We start from the raw sequence: 21,812 nt of genomic DNA on the forward strand, positions 1-21,812 counted from the left end.
CTTCACAACCAACATATGCCCAGCAACTTATCAATTAATTACAGTCAGTCATGGAAAATTACACAGATGTTATGCAAACACCAGTGGGATTCTGGCAAGTATTAAAATGTATATTTACATCATAAGCAAGAGCTTTTTTATATTTACAGGGATGTACTCCTTTATTTCCTATCTATAAATGCTTTTAGGTAGTAATTTCCCCCTGATAATAGCTAATATATGAGTGAAGTTATTTTCACTTTGTTTATAACAACAATAATAAACACTCTCTTAATGTTGACTTCATAATAAGATAGTTCAGCCAAGAATATTTTAATACTCACAGTAGTTTTACATTTCTGCAGATCATTTATACATGAACATGCAACAGGTATACAATTTAATTTCAATGAAAGTTGAGCCAATTCCAGCAGCAAAGAAATTCTACAGAAGGAGAAAGCAAAAAATTAGAATAAAACTAGTACAGGTAATTAATGCTACACTCAACAGACACACAATGTCATCCTAAACTGATTTACTTAGAATTTCAATGCTGGTTTGTTCATACTTAAGAATAAGATTATTGTTAGTCTGAAGTATTCCATATTTCTTACTGAACGTTACAAGAATAAGATGTAAATACAACATATCTTGCTGGATAAATAAGCCATAGTAACTTTCTCATGAACACTGCAAGGACAATTGTTCCTCCTCATTTTCCAGCTGGCCAGCCATGAAGATTCAAAAAGACAGGTAAGGAGAGAATCTAATGGCAGGAAGTATAAACTCTTGCAAGTAGCTTGACATTTCTGTATGTCAAGATAATAGAGGGAAGTGCTTATAATAACTTAATTCTTTTGTTCTAAAAACATCCTATTTTTAATGTTTTACATTATATTTGCAGAAACATGTAACTAGTGCACTTTTGATGCCTGTGTGTAAATGTCACTGTCCATCACAGGATTACAAAAACACATTATCAAGGTTGTCATGAAATAGTTTGCAGGACATACTGTTCTTATAAGACGAATCATTTGTCCATCTGATCCCACCTGATTCCTATAAAGGTATACACGGTTCCATCTTATTTGAGATGGACCAGTCTGAGCAACAGCTCCGTCCATCTCCATTCTGCAGAATTCCTCTGTTTCCTATCTTTTTAATCCTTCAATAAACCCAAATCCCATATATTTCAAACAACAACAACAACCTTGCATGCTTGGTCGGTTTTCTCCCTCTCTCTAACAGGTACTCAGAATTGGACCTGCCAGAATTACACAAAATAGAATTTTCTCTACAATGGTAACATAAGCAAAATCTGGTGGGTAGTTCCACTGCCTATTAGGCTCTATAGAGGGAGCATCTCAAATTACCACCGACCCATGCTCCCTCGAGACCCCCATGAATCCTTGCACCACCAGGAGCAATTTCTTCTCCTTGAAAGGCCGTTTATAATGACACTTATAAGGATACATGGAGGTAAGAAAAACGTCTCTTTAAATCTCCAGGATTTTACCCAAGTGCGAATTCTTTTGGGGAGAGGAAGGGTACATTGCCTAAAGAAAGTGTCTTAGCCACAAAGCTGTACTAATTGCTTTTATTTGGGTATTCTATGTGGTCAGGCTGGTGTGCAAGTCTCAAAGTACACAGCCAACAGAATTTCTTTTCCAAAATAAGGGGATAGGTGGACATCTAGGTTTAGAAGTTTGCTCCTAGTTACCCAATCATGCACCTTCTAGGCTTCACTGAGTCTAGGGTTCAAAGGGTGGTGGAATTTAGGGATTAAAGTTAACACCTTCTCCTAGTGGATTCTCCTTTAAAGAGGAGTATTCCTGACACGAGACTTTGGAATATGGGTGCAGGCAAGACAAGTTACTGTTCAAGCCCCTCTGGAAAGTTTAAGAGAGATAAGTGCAGCCTTTGACTTGCCTTCAGGCTTAGGCCTTTCAAAAACCTCCTGCATGCAATCTGCTAAACCAATAGCCAGAATAATCTATTCCTTCATCCAGAAAACATTTTGGAGAGAGGAGAATGGGAGGAAGAGAGTGTAGCAGGGGAGAAAGAAGGAATCAACCCTCTCCACTCTTAGGTCTAGTCCTACCCACTACTACCATTCAGCCTTTGATAGATCACCCTCTAGGGAATGAGATCACTGATAGAGAAAAGGCTACCCACTCTAACACTGGACCCGGATATGAGAACTTGCCTCCTTTTTAAAAAACACTTCCAGCTTAAAATGTTTTCTTAAAGTCTCAGACAAGGACAAGAGGACTGTGTAACAGATTTTGTTATACAGTAGGACCAAGGTATCTGCGGGGGATCGGTTCAAAACCCCCAGCAGGGGCAAAAATTGTGGAAATAGTGAACATCATACACAGCATGGTCTCTGGCTCCCTCTAGTAGCCAGTTATGGTAAATACACTGTAGAAATACATATACATACATATTTTTGGGTTTTTTAATTTAATATTTTCAGGCAATGGATAAGTGAATCTGTGGATACTGATCCTGCAGATAGGGGTCCTATTTGTCTGTTGTACAGTCCAAGATAACTTACTTTGGGGGAGGACTTTCTAAGTTCTGCAATCTTTAAGAAAGCATGGGAGATTCAGCCAAATTTGTCTTAACTTTGGCATGAATGCAGTTTAAATAATACATATAGACATTTTTGAAAGGGCTTCCAGAGTGTTGTCGACCCATAAGCCTTACCTTTCATTACGATTTAATTTCCTTCTAGATCCCTTCAAAAGTTCATATATATTACTCAAATCAGTGGCTGCTTCTTGTGGAATCTCATTTTTATCTAATTGCCTGCAATTAATTTACAAATGGATGATTAATAACATTTTTATTAGAAAAACTGAATTTTGTCCAACAATCAACAAGTTTTCCTTCTTTCATGAGCTGGATTTGTGAGTAGCCTATTCAAATTAGAATCATCTTGTATGAATCAAAAGTTAAGTTTACACATCTTTCTCTACTTCACCTGGTTTTGGTAAGATACAAAAAACTGTCTTTCAAACCAGAAGAAAAGTTTCAAAAGAAGCATTGCAAATTCAGTTTAAAAGGACAAGAAGTAAAAGATGTGTCTTTGATCACATTATGATGTCCATCAGTCTTCACTCTCGTTATTTTGGTCCATGTTTTGCTATTAACAAACTATCCTCTTTAAGACAGGAGTGTGCTATTCATCTCTCCAACTAACATGGAAACCAGATTTCCCTAACCATCTCCTGAGTAACAAACTACCCAGAGCACTGCTACAGGATATGTGTGACTCTGAGATGGTGGTGAGAAGAGGCAGGTTGATTTTACAAGACAATTTAGTATTCTTCTCCACACGCCAAACTGCATTATCATGTGTTTCATGTCAACATCCCAGCCCATTTGTACACATCTACAACCATCAATACTTACAACTTGATTGTCTGAATCTGAAAAATAATGTTCAAGTTGGGAGAGTTTTCAAGTTCATCTTCTAATTGTGAAGCTTCTACTAGTTTATGACGTATCTACAAATAATTATAGGAACTGTATCACCACCTAGTAAAAAGTGGGTCAGTATGGTCACATGAAGAACAGACTCCCAAAAGAAAAGAGAGAGAAAAAAATACACTGCAACTGCTCTTGCACATGTAGTTTTTGTTAACAGAATTTCAGCCACTGAGATGCTTCATAAAATTTTCCTGCTGTTTTATGTAAATAAAGAGGCCAATACCTGTAATTTTTCACAGGTAATGTACAGATAACATAATTCGAGGGAAGGGGAGAGGCTCTTGTTTTTGAAAGCAAGTTTAAGTAAAACCATTCTATTCATGAAGTTCACCTCTAACTGAGCTTCCCAGGTGTAGTATGGTTCCTTCCACTAGGAGGAGCAGGAAGTGTAACATGAGTTGTGGATTGTGATATTGGTAAAAATCAGTAACTGAGGGTGTGACTACATAGCAGGAAAAACACAGTTTGATCTGCTGTGACTTGCACCAACGGAAATCAAATCGCTGTACAATTTCTGCAGACAGCAAGGCCAGAGAGCTCAGTTCCAACAGCAGAAACTGCCTTAACAAGATGCCAATAAGTGCTAATTGGCAATTTCCATCTCTCTCTCTCTCTCTTAAATTGTTCTCCTATGTACTCTAGCAAACCTTTAAAAACCTTTAAAAAACATGAAATGGTTGGGAACAAGGAGCATTTCTGATGAGATGAACTGAACCCCCCCCCCCCCCCGATGAGTGCATCTTTGCTTTGGATCAGGCAGTCACACTGGCAGAAAATGGACAAAAGTGATGTCAAATTGATCTCAACGAATTTGAACCATGCTGGCTGACAAAAATTCCTTGCTCTAAAAAGAATATTCTATAATAGGCCTCACCACATTGATATTTACACTGTGTTGTTCTTAGATTTTAATGCAAAGATGGGCCCAGCTCATCATAAATTAAAGGATATATCACCAATATAGTCACCACTGACTCAGATAATTTCAAATAATATCCTAGGCTAAGTTTTTTTTAAAATAAAGTATCATAATACCTTTTCTACTTATTTTGCCCATCCCAAAATGCGGCTTTATATCACAACTTTAATCACACCTTTCTACTTAGCTTCATTATTTTCAAATTGCCTTTTCGACAGATTGCAGGAGTGCTGGAATATTCATCTATTATTTGGTTATTAAAGGAAGACTGGTGCCACATAAGAGAGATACCATTCAATTACAGTTTAGAAATTATTATTATAGTTTAAGACCATTGCCAGCTTGCTTTTCCTCAAAGGTACTTTTGAGAAACATATAATACATGACCTCAGTTGCCTTCATTTCATAGCTTTATTAATATTACAGCTCTGGCAAATCAGGTATGTATTTCATGTTTAATTTCATGAGAAGTTATGCAAAGTACTTTCCCCATTACCACATGACTGATCATTTGGAAGGAAACAAAAAGAAGACATTAAATGGCATAGGAGAACAGGAAAAATCCACCAACCATATTAGCCCCGTCTGATATTTCAACAATACTTCCATATATAACTGGAATCCTTCTTCAGTTATCATACTTAGCAACTACTATTCCCCCTGGGGCTTGCAATAAGCCAGCATTTTGTGAGTCATATCCACGTATCTCTTTGATGTAATAAGCAAAATGACAGGTCAGCACCAAAAATGTAAGAATTCTGTCATTCTATTGACTTTAAGCTGTGTTGTTATACAAAGTTTTCTGGAAAGATAGGTGATCTAAAACTGCTTTATATTTCATTAGGGTCTGTTTGTTTGTTTTAAATGGTAGGGGAAGCAACAGGGATCACATCCTTTTTTAAAGATCATGCACCATTTTCAAAAAAAAAAAAAAAAATTGTAACAGTCAACCCTTGACTTACGAATGTCCCTAGATGCAAACTTTTCGATTTACGAATGACTCCATTGGCAAAAAATGGCACTGACTTGCGAACGGAGCTCAACCTATGAACAAAGTCAAAGCTCCATTCGCAAATCAATGCCTTTTTTTTTTTTCCCCAACGGAGCCATTCATAAATGGCTCCCTGCAAAAAGGCAGGGTGAAAGGCCTGGAAATTTGAATTTCCCCTTTCTCCCTGCCTTTTTGGCTTCGGAGCTCTCTCTGATGTCGGGGGGAAAGCCCTTTAAGAGAGCTCTGAAGGCACCAATAGGTCTCCCAGGGCTTGTACACCACCATGGGAGACCTCCCTAGGAGTCCCCGCCACCGCGATCGGCACCTTCGGAGCTCTCAAAGGGCTTTCCCCCCAACATTGGAGGAAGCCCTTTGAGAGCTCTGAAGCCAAAAAGGCAGGGAGAAAGGGCTGGAAATTCGAATTGGATTTTGAAAAAGTACATTTTACTAAGAGAATAGGTAAAGGCATGTGGGTTTATATTTTTAGACTTCAACTTCTCAGGAATTTGGGGGGGCTTTAGTCCAGAAACACAAATCTGTACACCTCTAGTCAGCTGGAGGCACTTTCTTACTCTGTGATAATTCCAGTGTATGAAGTATAACTATAGGCTGAGCAGTGTCGTCGGGGTTAATGGAAGTGTTTAATGTATTTATTTTATATTTCCTGAACCTACTGAAAATCCATATATCCCAACCTACTGACAATGATAGTATGCTGCTTCTGAGCCTTATGGCTTGAGGGGAAAAAAGGTATAGGGCATTTTTGTCCCACTGTTTTACATTGGCTGGGACAATAAAGTGCCGCAATGGCAAAGTACAATAGATTTTCAGGAGACTTTTTTGGCTACTCAAAAACAGCAACTGTACATGGCAGGTGGCTGAAAATGAGCAACACTGTTCACAGCTCTGACATGCTACATAGTACATCTAAGTCTGTCTGGATTCTGGGACAAAATATGACTCTTGATAACTAACATATCCTGTACTGATGCCTGATGACTAAACTAATCAAATTTTCAATTAAACAACTTTTAGCAAATCACCAGGCAATTCTATTTTTCCTTTTCTCGTTAGTGATGAAGATCTCTGGCTGCTTACTCAGAAATAAGTCCCTCTGACTTCAACTGCACTCTCATGCAAAGGAGAATTGAATCACAGCATTAGGTTTCCCTGTCCCTCTCGTCTTTATTCCTGTTTTCCCAAACACTTTCATATTCTATTGAACCTGTTTGTTATAACTGAATTACCAGCAGCATATTTCTAGCTTTGTCAAGTCTAGCAGCCACTAATAATTTGATGAACATTTCATAAGCCTGCTGTTACACCTCACATCAATCCTAAAACAAACAAAAAATACTAGCCTCAGTGGGACTGTCATAAATACTCTGTAAGTGCTACTATGTCCTCCCAGTAGTTTTTTTTTTTATCAAAAACCAAAGCCAAAATGAAACTAACATAGAAGCATTCTGGCATCTTAAAAACTTACCAAATTACTTCAAAGTGAGCCATCATGGATTTTGTGTATGTGCTTTCATCACTCTTCCATCACACACGAATGTCAAATTGCAAATGTCAAAACACTCAAAAATGATTTATCCGGTAATCATTTACTCTTGCAGCAATTGCCCCTCATTTTCATTTAGAAGGAATTTCATACAGAGTAGATGAAATAACAGTGGTATATTTCATCCTAACATATAAAAGTCTGCATTTGCTTTGAGATATTTCAGTCATAACCAATCCTATCAATTGCCAAAACCCAACAGCATATTTCTACTGGATTCTGTTCCTTCCACCAGAACTGGCACTTCCTTCCCTGGTGTCAGGTTATTAGAGGGCCTGGTAGTTATAGGAGGAATTATTTTCTTCTGATTCTGCTAGTAGAAACAGAGGAATCCGCTAGAAGTACACTGCTGGATCCAGGCCAACAGCTGCTTCTTTAGTCTTTCAGTTTTGGACTTGCTTTCCATTTTACAGTGGTATCTCAACTTATAAACTTAATTGGTTCTGGAACTTCGGTAGTGACTTGAAATGGTCGTAAGTCAAAGCACCATTTCCTATAGGGATGCATTGAAATGCAATTAATCTGTTCCGGCAGAAGAAAAAAATCATGAACCCCCCCCCAAAAAAAACCCTGCAAAACTGTCAGAAACACAATTAATGCATTCTGGCCGAAGGGGGGGGGGGAGAAAAGCAAACAAACCATCCAAGACCCATCAGTAATGCAAAAAAAAAGAAAAAAGAAAAAGAAAAAGAAAAGAAAAGCAAAAAGCAAACAAACCCCACAAGACCCTCTGGAAATGGGGAAAAAACCCAAAAAGCAAACAAACCCTGCAAGACCCTTCAGAAATGGGGGAAAAAAACCAAAAGCAAACAAACCCCGCAAGACCCATCACACTCTAGCTGCCTAGAGTGGTCTTAACCGACCAAATAGGCGGGATATTAAACAAACAAACAAACAAACAAACAAACAAACAAACAAACATAATCCCACCACCCAGCCCAAAACCATGCTGCAAAACCCACCCAGAACAAGTAGTTTTTAAAAAGCAAAAAGCAGCACCTTATCTTGCCAGGCAGTCCGAAGCCTCCTCTGATCGCAGTCACTCTAACTGCTGGGGTGAAAGAGCTACAAAGAAGTAGCCTCTTCGCCTACCAACGGTTAGCAATTTGAATTCCCCCCCCCTTTTCCCCCTGCCTTTTTCTGTTCATAACTCGAAGCTCCGGCCACAAGTCAAAGCAAAATTTTGCGGCCAGAGTTGGTCGTAACTCAAAATGGTTGTATGTTGGGGCGTTTGTAAGTCGAGATACCACTGTACTAGGCTGATTTTTTTTTAAAAAAAGAAAACCAAAAGGCAGAAAAGCTTCTGTTGCATCTTAAAAACAGCTTTCCAGTCTTTTGGACTACAATCTTATAATTCTTACATGAGAATAAGTCTCTCTGAAATCGATGGGATACTTCTGACTAGGCATGTACAAGATTCTGCTGATCACTGCCCAATGATATAGAACAGCAAGTCAGAGTTGAATATGATGCTAACAAACCTTATTTTAGAAATAGAAAATATGGAAATTTCAAATTATTTTGTACATTTAATGTAAGTGATATGCAACAACATGGAAGAGTTATTTTTATTGAGTAATTGACTAAGATTGACTAGGTATTGACTACGATGTTATATCTTCTTTGCTGTCCTGGGGTTTTCTTCTAGACCAGAAAAACCCTTCTAATAAACTGACAGTTTGTCAACAGATGGTCTGACACATGATCATCATTATGTCTGTGGCATAATAATAGAAATACCTCTGCCTTTCCAGTAAGACAGGCTAGATCTTGAGCACCTGTGATACAATACAAATATCACATTGGTATTCCTTCGATTTTACTGATTTTTTCTTTCATTAATTGCATGCCATTCTTCACTTACGGTACTTCTTGTACATAACAATTTTTTCATGACAAAGGGATGACTAGGGATGGCTTCAAATCAGATGGTTGCTGTGGATGACACTGGGCTACAAAATCTGCATCTCAAATGTCTATAGAAATATTGGAAAATGAAGCCGTAAATTATTTTTTCTGTGATTACCATTAAAGAAAACAGTTGTTTATATCTCCCTGGGGCATTTTCCTTAATGAATGCTGCAGCGGTGGATGAAAAATCTATGGCTTCCTCAACTCTGGAAGCATCCAGGAAACATTCAAGCAATTCTCTGTGAGACAAGAAAATAATATTTATGACAGGCATTGTTTTGTTCATAAATGACAAATAGTGACAAATTATTATACCACTAATTTGAAAGCTGTACTCATCCATCTGGCATGTGGTATAATGTTTCAGAAATGTGATTTGAATACATAGTTGTGTGTTGCTGTATATAAATTGCCTATCGAAAGATGTTATGGTATGGATGTGTTTTCCAAGGTATGGGCTGTTTCTGTCTGTCCTCTGTGTTTTGTTTATTGGGTGTGTTTGTTTCTTTAACTAATTCTAACTTCTGTGAAAATAGGTACTGTACTTTGTTGTGCTGTGAGAGCAAATATGTGGTTCAGTATTTGGGGCTCCATCCCATTATTCATTTTGTTCAAAATTTATTGGATAAATTACTTATCCTTTGTGACCATGTAGGCCCCCAAGGCTGTCATTTTGTGCTGATGTCTGTGACAGTTTCCCAACATTTTGAAATGCACCCATTTACCCCCAAAAGGCTGAAATCTCAGACAATTTGTGTATGATGTTTTTCCCAAAATCATGGCTAGATCTGCACCAGCATGTATAATTATTCTGAAGATCAAAACAAAATAATCAAAGCATCTGTGTCCTTTCTTTAATAGGTTTTTACTCAAACCATCAAATCACTAGTTAAAATCATTCAAGAAAACTGTTTGAAAGGAAGCTAACAAGAAGATCTGATGCACTCTTCTGGTCACATCAAATTCTCTCAAGATTTCATCCTGCTTTCAAGCCTCTAAATCATCCAGCTATTTTAGCAAAACACAGAAGTAATAACTGTGAATTCTAAAAGTTGTTCTAGGAGTATTGACAGTAAGGCTGAAGACTGAATGAATAGGACAAAATTAAGTCTAAAAAACGAGAACAACCATCAGATTGGTAGAAATCTCTGCCAGTTTCACTTCTGTTCTCCTTTACTTCCCCCAGAGGAAATGGTGTTATCCCATGAAGAGCAATCATTAATATCACAGAAGAAAATATCATCATCTTGATTTCCCTGTCAACACCATGTCCTCAAGTAGCTTTATTTGAAAGAGCTAGTAATCCTATTGGCAAAAGAAGAGCAAAATGTCTCATTGGTTTAATTCAATGGAAACTGACAAGGGCAAAGTATGCTGTGTGCGCTTGGTATCACGGCCAGCCCAGAGCAGGTGTATATTAAGAGGGAAAGGAAGCAAAGCTATGATTAGGCATATGGAGGAGAAGGAAAGCAGCCAGACATCATCTCTCCAGTTTGAAAATATTTAGTGATTTATGATCATTCGCAATAAAAGGGATTGTTAGGATTGCCTAAACAAAAATAGGAAAACTAACGGGGAAGGGGAAGGGTCTAATTTAGCCCAAGTTTAATAGCTTCCAAATCAGTAAATCATAAAACATTTCAGTTTGTAATTCTTGGGCAAACAAAATAAAAATGCATAAAAGTAGTTTAACATAACTATCTCTAACATCATGCTGCCAATTTCAGTTTTATATCTCTCTGAATGACCAAGCAATTAAAATGTAAAGTAGTCAATTTCCTGTGTAACACTAATGACTGTGTACACATCTCCTATTCCCTTTATAACCACAATCCAGAAAACCATGCAACTGAATCCATGTGCCCATCAAATCATAAGGCTAAAACCAATGATTTGCTGCCTTCCAGCACCAGAACAAAACTTTCCATAGCTCAGAAGCCAAACCATAAGGTCCTATAGCCCTTGGGTCTACCTGAAAATGAGCTCCAGAAGGTTTTCAGCCCTCCGGGGAATATTTTGGGCCTCCACTGGGGAGGGGAGATTGCTCCACTCAGTTCCATCGAAGGAAGCGAATTCACCAGTGAATGCCCCATTTTAAATTTAGGCCCTTCATTCCTCAATCCAAAAATATCCTGCAAAGCACACCACTTTCAAAAATGAAAGCATTTTTAAAAGTAGGATGTAGTAAGGATGTGCATGATGAAAAGTTTCTTTCATTTCAGTCTTTTCAGTGGGTGAGGGGACTTCTATTTTCATTTTTTCATGTATCAATCCTTTCATTTTACATAAACCTATTTCAGGTTTTCCATTCACATTTTCTAGCACTCCTCAAACCATAAAGAACACTTAAAACTACCCCAAAAAAACATAAGCAAGGCAAGAGAGAATCAATCTACTCCAAAATCAGGCAAAAGTACATGAGAAAGAAAATCATTTGCAATCACATAAACAATCCAGTGGTACACTGGCACAGTCACTAAGTCCATCCTCCAGGCCCACACATTCCCAAAGAAGCAAAGAAAACAGACCCATCCACCAAGCAAACAAGCAAACAGATGGGCAGGCAAACAAACCAAAGCGGAGGAAATCACCAAACAAATTGGAATAAAAGATAAAAAAAATTAATTACAAGGAGGCAAACTAGCACAGGCAGGCTTCCTGACAGCAGCAGAAATAATTCAAAGAAATAGAGAGAAGAATCCCCCCTCCAACTATTTTAAAAAATAAATAGAGCCAAGATGGAGGCACAGTAAGCAGGCAGGGAGATAGACTGGCAGGAAAATTCAAGATGGAAGGCTTCGGGATCTCAACACACAGTAATCCCACAAGAAACAATTGAAGCATATAACATTTCTCTCTTGGTTCCAGGCCCTTTTACAGATTCAAAATTCCCACTCCTCCCCCCCCCCCCATGTTCTGACTGGCTGCTGTGCTTACATTCTTTGTGGTACAATTGAATGGAAAAAAAAATATCCTGCAGTTTGACAGACAAAAGGTGAAAGGGCACCAGGTTACAGAAAAGAAGGGACATGAAAGAAATATGAAACTTTTGTACATCTCTCCTTCCTAAGCACAAATCATTCATGTTTTATAGATTTTATTTTTTTAGCAGTCAAGTAAAGAACACTAATTATGTGAAAAAGTGCCTCTTTCATGTTTTGAATCTCCCATTTGGAAACAAAAGTTCCATACCTAATGCAAGATGTTTGGTAGAGTTTGGAAGCTGCTCTTCAAATGAAAATGGAAGAGAAACATGATTTCAATAGAAGAACTATATCAAGCTTGAAACATGCCATTTTGCATGGATATTACTCATGTGCCAACTAACATAACTAGGTAGCTTATGTAAGCCAGCGGCTGACTACACTAGCTGAAACATTCTGGGAATTTTACTGCCAAGTAGTTACCTTTCTGTCTCTGATCTTGAGTATGGGGCCTACTACTGGAACAGAGAGAGGGAAATGACCAGCATGAACAAAAAAAAATCTGACTGGTAGAAGAAAAGAGACAACCATTGAGGTATGTGTGTGACTAATGTGTCTCTAACATGGACAAACCTAGGTGCATTTGCTAGTGTCTAACTATTTTGTTTCATAGGAACGGAGAAATTGTCAATAAAGGTACAAGGGCTTTCTAAATATGTGCAAACGGCATTGTGTTTACTAAGCTCCACTAGGCATTTTATTTATATGTACTTCCGTAATGAATTGGTAGAGTCAGTTTTTCTATTGATGAATAGCACAGAAGCACTGCTGCCCAGGATGGAAGAAATGGCCAACACAACATCAAAATGAGCCTTCCCTTCAACAGTAACTTAGCTTACATCATGAGTTCCGCTGTCCAGTCCTTGTCTTCCTCAACTGGATGCTTCAACGCAAGCACAATCTGAATGAGGCTTGGGATAAGAAAGTGGCGGAGCCCAGGTTTAAAGAAGGGCCTGATGATCTTCCAATAAATAACTGAAGCATTATATATCAAAAAATAGTATCTGGAATAAAAAAAAGAGAACATATTAAGATATCATTATGTGGAAACTGAAGCAGACAAGGCATTCATTTTATCAAGTCTTTCCCCTGAACTTTACAGCAGTCTGTTTCAGATGAAACCAAGCAAAGGCACAGGAGCCATAAGAAACACAAGCAAGATTGTCGGTGGCATAACAGAAACTTGAAAGGAACAAGGTGCCTGATGATTTAAGTTAGGTCTGCATTCCTCCTTTGTTTCCTGTACTATATGGGTGCTTACTCCATGCTATACCTGACCAGAGACAAAACCAGGTTAGGGTTGCCTATGTAAAATGGTACTCTCTCACATTTGGGACTTAACATCCCCAAAAGGTTAGCTTCTACTGAATTACTTGGTTTTCCTATAACCACAATCGTTCTGACTTACACATAAGCAAAAAATTAAATATTTTTTACCCATTTATATAAATAATTTAGGCTTGCCCCCAGTGGTGTCACTGTGTTAGTGGAAACAAGTATAGCTAATAAAGAGGTGGGGGGGAGGGACACCATTTAGCTCTGGGCCTGCAGGTAGCACCCCTCCCCAGAAGACTTTCTACAGCCTCCAGTCACATTAGACTCCCACTCCTCTTCCCACTATCCCGGATTTAAAAAAAGTTTGGTAACAGTGACTCACTTTTTAAATAGGTCACAAAGGCTCCCTCCCTGCAGTGTTTAAAACTGCAAAATATTCAGTCACAAAAATATTCACACACACTCCCCAGATATGGGCTTTCGGCCAGTTCCACTTCCTTTTTTTCATAATTTCGGTGACCATGCAGCCCCTGGAATATTACATGTGCCCCACACTTTCAAATACATGTTCTTGGTTGTTTTGTTACTTCACATCTACACTGTTCAGAAGCAACAGCTAACATAATATCAAATTTGGCTGTCTACACAGGAACTCTTGAGAAAATGATCATCCATTTCCATTCTCTGTCATTATTTTAATTGTTTCACTCAAGCTCAATAGTTTCAGAGTTTCTGCAGAATGGAGTGCCAGAGTTGACCTTCTAAAGGGGCTAAACTGGGAATAAGTTGTTAAAAAAACTTACCTTGTATCACCTAATGCAAAGTCTATTGCTTTGAGCAAGTTTATAATGAACTTTTCAAACTGTTCCTAAAATAATGATAATAATAATAATAATAAATAAGTCAAAATATTTTATTATTTCACTTACCGTATATTACATCTATTCACAATATAATATACATAATATTGTATATATATCTTGCCCTTCTGCCACCATGCTGCATTATCTTAATTTCGCATATGAAGATGTAGACCATAGTGCTGGACAGTGTAGGGCCAACAAAACTTGTGCTGAAGGAGTTCCAATGAACCCAGCCAACATTCCTGCCCTAAACCAATTTCTTTCTCATTCAAATGAGAGGAGCTGATATATATGCATCCTTGCTTATGTAGAAAGCAGATTCCGTATGCACACACATTGATACATGCACAGATTGGAAAAGTATTGTTTTAAAATTAATCAATTCTATCATTAAAATAACTATTTTTCAAATGTGGAAAAAAACATTAAGAGCAATCATTAATGTTAACTTAGAATCATAGAATAATGGTGTTGGAAGGGGTGTATAAAGCCATCTAGACCATTAACCTGCTCAATGCAGGAATACAAATCAAAGTACATCTGACAGATGGTTGTTGGTGGGAGTGGAACTATACATGGCACTGGAAAATAAGTTCTGAAACACATGTCTTCCTGATAATGCAGATCACCCTTTGCAACTTTCCTCAAGTAGTTTTTCTGGTTTCTGCTAGACAAGGGATTCATTTAGTAAAAACGGAGAAAGAAAATGTGAGTGGGATATGCTGTACTAATCTGTAGTGCAGAAATAGTTTTGCAGATGTGCCAATATGCCAATTTCCTCTTTAAAAATTCTATCGTACTTCAGATTTATATGACAAACATGAGTTTGGGAATTTTGGTTTGGGACTTAAAATAACTTCAGTTAGGCTGTGATTTTATACAAACTAGTCTTGAGCAGGTAATACAACTGGAAAACAGATATGGCTTGATGTGTGATGGGACAGAGAAATGCACATAATTCCTACTCCCTTGTCCCCAATCCATCAGGCAGACTTCATGTATTCACATCAGCCTGCAGTGGGTCTTGTGTGCTCTGCTGAATATGCTTACTATGTTATGGTTCCATGAGTGGGAAACACTGCCTCATCACATCTCTCAATCATGGAAACACTGGGTGTTCAGCAGAGTTTTGTGGCCCTTGTGAATTCATGAAAATCTGCCTTGATTTCTGTGTGGAGCAGAAATAAAGAGGGCAGGTCACTGCCATGCTTCAAGCCCTACTTGCGTTCAGACAAAACAGCTGAATAGATGGGCTTGGAAGTAAGTCTCATTGAAATAATTACATCTAATTTCTGAGTAGACATGAATAAAACTGTATTTTTAAAACAAGTTTACAACATGACAGTTCATTCCTATAGCTCTCTGTGATTCATCCCACACATTCAAGACAACCCTCCCATTCATCCAGGGACACTTCTGGAGGGGATGGGTGCCTCTGGGGCAGGGGGAGCAGGGGGTGGAGAAAACACTCCCCCCCCATAAACTTCCTCATATTAACTTGTTTAATGATCCAAACACAGTGTGCACTATACAATACCTAACTGGTCCTTTTATTACAGAAGAGTGGTCTTAAAATTAAAAATGGGAAAAACTCACCATGTTATCAGTAGATACGGGGGTATGTAGCTGGCTCTGGCACAAATACGCTCTACCCAAAAATTGGTTAACAGGAGGTTTCCCTTTAAAATACATTTGTAGACAGTCCTTGCTCATTTCCGGAAAACCCATCTGAAGTTAAATATATTTGAATTTTTAATAAAGTGGTTTGAAATTTCAGAGGAAATCATAATGCCAATAAAATGAGGGCAATCTTACCTTATGTGCTTGTTCTGCACACAGGACATACAAATCAGAAGAGAAAATCTCCGAGGAATCAAGGGCTGATTTTCCTTCATCAGCTGATTTTATCAACTTGTAAGTATTCTTCAAAACCTCAACATCTCAAAAAGGACATTCAAACAATATTGAAAACAATATTTTGGAACCATTTATATTGAAAATAAGCATTTCAGTAAGCTGCTTCCCCCCCCCCCATTAAATACATCATAGTCAGACAATTAACCAACGTCCCACCTTAGGCCCAACCATAGGTTCCACCTCCACTCCTGCAAGTGTCCAAAACAAACAAAAACTGAAACTGGAAATGAACAGGAGTCAATTCCAGTTTCCTTAAAAACAAACTCCAGATAAAAGCATAACTGCCTGGGAAGCCTTGGCACCAACCAAGTCATGTGGGGGCCACGTGCCCTGTTTTAAAAGAGAATCAAACTTGTTGGACTTCAGTTTTTCTTCTTTTAGTTTAATAATGGCGAGGGCTTCCTGGAACCACAAAAAACAGGTGAAGGCGTATGCAGCCTGTAGGTAGCGTGTTCCCCACTTTTGAAGTAAATACTCAGATATATATGAAAAATCAGTTTTCTGAGCCATTCCACAGAGGCCATCAAGGTGAGAAAGTATAGCAGCAGAGCATAAGCCTTACAAGCAGAAAATTTAATCCCTTCACTATCCTATTTGGAAAATGGATGGGAGAAGGGTAAGTGTGACCTGTTCAGCACATTTTTAAATTGCTCTGTCTCTAGCAATTTGGATCAACCTGCATTTTGACACAAAGGTAGAGTTCAGCAAATATGTCACTGCTACAAAGTTTCAGTAGGCCAAAATGTATCATTTATATAAACAACTGACTTCTGAGGCTTAAATGGAGGACTTCTTCCTTGCTTTATAATGCAACATGTGTGCATGCATGCGAAACTTTCACTAAAGGAACACTCTCGTGTTCCTTTAATATAGGGGAGGGTGGCACATAATATGTGCCATTTATTTAGTGAAGAAAGCTGTAATCCTATGCACATTCGCACAGAATTATGTTTGACTGAACATAAAAATCTTGTTTGTATTAATTTACTTGTCTTATTTATAGGTTGCCTTTCACCTGATAAGGGGACTCAAATAAACATATTTTGGACACTATTGTATATTGCTGGGGTGGGGTGGATAGTTAAAATCTATTTTCACACTGGGGGTCACACATAATTGCCTATATTTATAGAGAAAGAGTGAGACAGATTGTAACAGTTTGCATAGCCATTCACCTTGGTGTCTCTCAGCATCTGACAGTTGCTGCCTGATTAGTAGCTCCATGATTTCTTAGTAGTAGAGCTGTTTAGAACCTGCTGGTAATAAAATAATAAATGAGACATGCAAATATTTATTCACTGAGGACCTTCTCAGTGGGCACTTCCAGGCTTTGGAAGGCACTGCCCCCAAAAAGCCAGAATGGCCCCTTCCTCCATGTCCTGCCTGAGAAGAAAGGCAAATACCTTCTTTTTCAGTCAGGCTTTTAAGTGATATGTGTCTAGGGAACACTTTAAACTTTCATAATTATACTTTAAACATTGTAAAAGTAATTTCAAAATGTTTTTTTAATTCTGAGAGATTTTTTTAATATATAGCTTTATATGGCATTTTTTAACTTGTTATTGATGTATGATTTTAATTGTTGCGAGCCACCTTGGGTCACCTATGGGGAGAAAGGAAGCATATAAAGGAATAAAATAAATAATAAATACTCGATTCATTTCATTACTTCCCCTAAATAAAAACATTTAAAACTAATCAACACTACTTTTTATTATATTACAGTTGCCTGTTTCATACGCTCTATCATACACCACACTTTCACCCCTTTTGCAGGATCATTCTATAATGGAACACAATACAACCTGTGGCCAGGGCTCAATCTTATCAGTGCTTAAATGGAAGCCTGCTCCTGGGGGAACACACTTAGTTATGAGCATCTTGTCTGCATCATGGCTAGAACGACATTACATACTGACTCATGACTAAACCCACTGACAAAAATCCAGATATTTTTTTTGCCTGAAAACATGCAGTGATTAAAACGCAACCTCGGTTCAGCCATTTCTATGGCAACTCAAGCTCAGATAAGCTCCAGATCACACATACTTCCGTTTAAAATAAATAAAATCTCATAAAATGTGAATAGTCAAGGACTCCTACTTCCCAAGGACAGCACGAATGTGTGTGTGTGTGTGTGTGTGTGTGTGTGTGTGTATGAGTATGTACAGTATATGTATATGTATATGTATGTATGTATGTGTATATGTGTGTGTGTATATGTGTGTGTGTGTGTGTGTGTGTATGTATGTATGTATAAAATAATAATTATATTACTCTGCGAATCGTGCGTACCCTTTTTGACACAGGACTGAACCTCAGACAAAAGTTATATTAAAACGGGGCAAGTGTAGGCTGCCAAGCCTCCAGAGAACACAGCACCCGCTATTTTTGTATATCGTCCCAAGCTTTCCTGGACACACCACGACACCCATCCTCTCACACTCACACTCACACACTCACACTCACACACCTCTGCCGTCTCGGTCCGTCCCTCGACGTCAGTCCCAGGGAGGTTGCCCTCTGGCCGGGTCACGAGGTCCACCCAACGTTCTGGGCCATCCCAAGAACATCTCGAAGCCCGCCGCGCTTCCGCGTCCCTCCGTCTCCTAGCAACACCACCCTCCACCTCCCTACGGGTCACTATTCAAGTCAGAAAGCCTTCCGGAGCGATTAAAGAAAAAAAACCACCGCCGTCGGAAGAACCTGCAGCCGCGGATATAAAACGTTTTCGTTTGAAAGCTGCGCAACACCCTGCCGGTGCATATAAAAATCCTTGGACAAGCTCAGCTGCCATCTTGAGACAAAGGGTGGAGATAAAAGGAGGAAGAGTCCCGGCTGTTTTTAAGTTTAGGTCTTATTTTATGGCCATCCTGTACCTGGGGCTTGCCGAACCAGAAACAATGTGGCTTTTTCGGTAGCACTGAAGAGTCCTTTGTTAACAGGAAAACACCCCCCCCCATCTCTCTCTCTCTCTCTCTCTCTCTCTCTCTCTCTGTGTGTGTGTGTGTGTGTGTGTGTTTTTGCATGCTTGATGTCTCAGGAAAGTAAGACTGAAAGATTTGCCCGCCTGGGGGAATAATGCCATTAAGAAGCGCCAATACATGTTTGCCCTAACATTTGATCTGGCCCAGAGATGAAAACTCTTTCCTCCTGCGCTCCCCACCACCAATAATTCAAGTAATGTAGCTACTGCCTGGAGCGCTCTTTTTATGTTGCTGCTGCAGCATGCAGAATTCTTGTATTTCCACAAATAAATGAATTGGCGAGGCATAGTTTACTAACAAACACAGTATACAGTAAATACATGGCCATCAGCCTGAAAGAGCAATTTCATAACAGAAGCTGCAATCGATAGCTTGGTTATGAATGAAATAATCATGACAGGATGTTATCAGCTTTGACATGCCTCCATGCCTCTGGCACTTTGTCTGTGATAAAATTATTTGAGATGAAAGCAATGCCACCAGTGACTATGGCTTTGAGCTGAGATCACTTGTGATTGCAAAAGACATCTGGACCATCATACCTACCAGGAGAGACAGCAGCCACTGGGTATGGATGATCCTCTTTTGAAATGTAAAGCTTCGGTATAGCTGGGTTCTTTTCACAGGATATCAGCCAAGCATGCACCAGAGATGGAGAATATTTCACAGCAGAGTGGTAGTGAACAGAGCTGCTGTCAAAAGATAGATTGGATATTGCAGAACTCTTCTGATCCTGGTGACATCAATTCAAGAGAGATAAAAAAATGAAATGAATGTTTGGACTGTGCCTGTAGGCGCGCAGCAGGTACAGCTTGCTGGGATTTATAACACTGAGATAACTGTGTAGACATGTTCAGAATAAATGTCTAAGCAGAGGAGAGTTGAACACATACATTTTCTGGTAATCTTTACCTCTCAAATTCAACAAAACGTTCATCAAAAGCAGTATTACCCAATTCTTCTCCACCCGTCTCTCTTGCTCTGGTACCACTAGGAAGCCTATGTTCTCTTTTGTGGAGAAATGCCCTCTATTTTAAGGGCTGCCAAAAGGTAGTTCTCTTTCTGAAGTAGTCCTCTGTTCAAATATCTGTCCAGTTTACATATCACTTAAAGATAAAGAATCATAAATAGGGAGATCAGGAATATCCACAGTGAGCACCTATGGAGCAGACTCAGCAGATATAGATCACCTGATCACTGTCTTCTCTGCTCAGCTGAGATCTACTATAAATATGTTAAAATCATGAACAAAATCACTTACAATTATGCTTTTGTATGTCACTTCTCATTTTCAGCTGTAAGCATCTAAATGTCCTTTTAAAGATGATGAACATATCCTTTTTGGTGATGTTGAAATTGTATTTAGCTACCACAACAAAGGGAGGTTTGTGGGAAATGTATAATATTTAAATGAAAATGCCTTTACTTTCCAGAATGTTGGTCTCTTGCAAATAAAATTTAGGTCGACTGCTCAAAAGAGAAAAACCTCGGGGATAATTTTAAAATAATCCATTTAGTGAAGAACACTACAACTCTACTGGATATGATTATATCATTTAAGATATGAGCATTTCTGCATGAACAGGCTTTAAAAACACTCTGGAAGGAGATAATTTGTCATAATTAGTGTGGCTTGGACAAGATGACTTTACCCAGAGTATGACAGCAAATCAGTACTCGGTGTATACTGTTTTGGCATGAACTCTTTTGGTTAAACACAACTTCCCAACATGAAACTTGTTTAGCAAATATCTCTTTGCCCTCCACTTTAATGCTGGTAACCAGTTGTAAATAAATGCATAAAAATTAATGATAAAATTTCAAAAGCTAACCAATATCTGCCTAAAGAAGCGAGAGACAAATATTTTTCTGGACACATTAAACAGAGGGACAAATCAGAAGTTGGAAAGAAACAAAGAAACAAACCTACCATTTTAAATGACAAAATCAATAAACAACATTTACTTACAAAGTAACTTAAAATAAGTTAAAATAAACATGAAATTGCTTTCTCAAACCTGGGAAAATGGCCAGAAAGCTGTGCCACTAATGTCTGTCAGCTTTTGAGATGGAGGAAGAGTGGCTTCTGAGTTGCTAGCCAAAATGAACATTGTCTCTCAGCCCTCTGAGATTGGTCACCCTGTACATTAGAGAAAGAGCTGTTACTTTACACATTGATGACATCCTGTCAGACTGTGAATGGCTTCACTCATTGGCCAATTAAACTATATGTATATTTATTTATGGCTGCATATAGTGGATTTATATATCTCTGAGTATGTAAGGGCTAAATCTGATCTGATCTGGCCACTGTAATACATGCCCTAGTTATTTCCTGTCTGGATTACTGTAATGCACTCTATGTGGGGCTGCCAATGGACAGTGTCAAGAAACTTCAGTGGGTCCAAAATGCAGCAGCCAGAATGCTGACTGGGACTAGTTTCAGGCATCACATAACACCCCCCCCCATTAGAGCAGTTTCACTGGGGCTGGATATGGGGAAGGTGTAACTCCCCTATTACAGCAGCTCCACTGGCTGCAGATCTGTTTCTGGGCACAATTCAAAGTACTGTTTTTAAGCCATAAATGACCTGGTTCCAAGCTACCTCAAAGATTGTATCTCCCATTATGAGCTGGCTCAGGTGTTAAGATCATCAGGAGAGGTCTTTCTCTTGGTCCGCTACTTTCACAGGCGTGTCTGATGGGGACACAGGAGGGAACCTTCTCTGTTGCTGCTCCCAGACTTTGGAACTCCCTCCCACAAGCAGAAGGATAGCAAATGTAGAACACCCTGTTGCTAGTTTTCCAATGATATATGTAATCAACGTCTATTCATGTGGTCCATATTTCTGAGTAAGCTTTCACCAGAATGTATTGTACCCACATTACACATAAATAAGCCTCTAAGTTTTAATTCAATCTTATTT

At 38.7% G+C, this 21,812-nt stretch overlaps 1 protein-coding gene across 1 annotated transcript in view; it reads right to left on the reverse strand.

Moving 5' to 3' along the window:
- Positions 1–18,547, reverse strand: part of CFAP46 (cilia and flagella associated protein 46) — a 108,976-nt gene extending 90,429 nt beyond the window's left edge. Inside the window, exons 1-10 of the mRNA XM_072995373.2 lie at positions 18,370–18,547; positions 17,074–17,151; positions 15,797–15,921; positions 15,578–15,709; positions 13,922–13,986; positions 12,683–12,847; positions 8,975–9,098; positions 3,397–3,491; positions 2,689–2,790; positions 324–423 (exon numbers count right to left, since the gene is read on the reverse strand). Of these exons, the coding sequence (XP_072851474.2) occupies positions 324–423; positions 2,689–2,790; positions 3,397–3,491; positions 8,975–9,098; positions 12,683–12,847; positions 13,922–13,986; positions 15,578–15,709; positions 15,797–15,921; positions 17,074–17,122 (957 nt within the window). The 5' untranslated portion in view covers positions 17,123–17,151; positions 18,370–18,547. The remainder of the gene's footprint in view (positions 1–323; positions 424–2,688; positions 2,791–3,396; positions 3,492–8,974; positions 9,099–12,682; positions 12,848–13,921; positions 13,987–15,577; positions 15,710–15,796; positions 15,922–17,073; positions 17,152–18,369) is intronic.
- Positions 18,548–21,812: the final 3,265 nt, after the last annotated feature.

This window comes from Pogona vitticeps, chromosome 3, assembly GCF_051106095.1.
Source record: "Pogona vitticeps strain Pit_001003342236 chromosome 3, PviZW2.1, whole genome shotgun sequence".
Classification (NCBI taxonomy): Eukaryota; Metazoa; Chordata; class Lepidosauria; order Squamata; family Agamidae; genus Pogona; species Pogona vitticeps.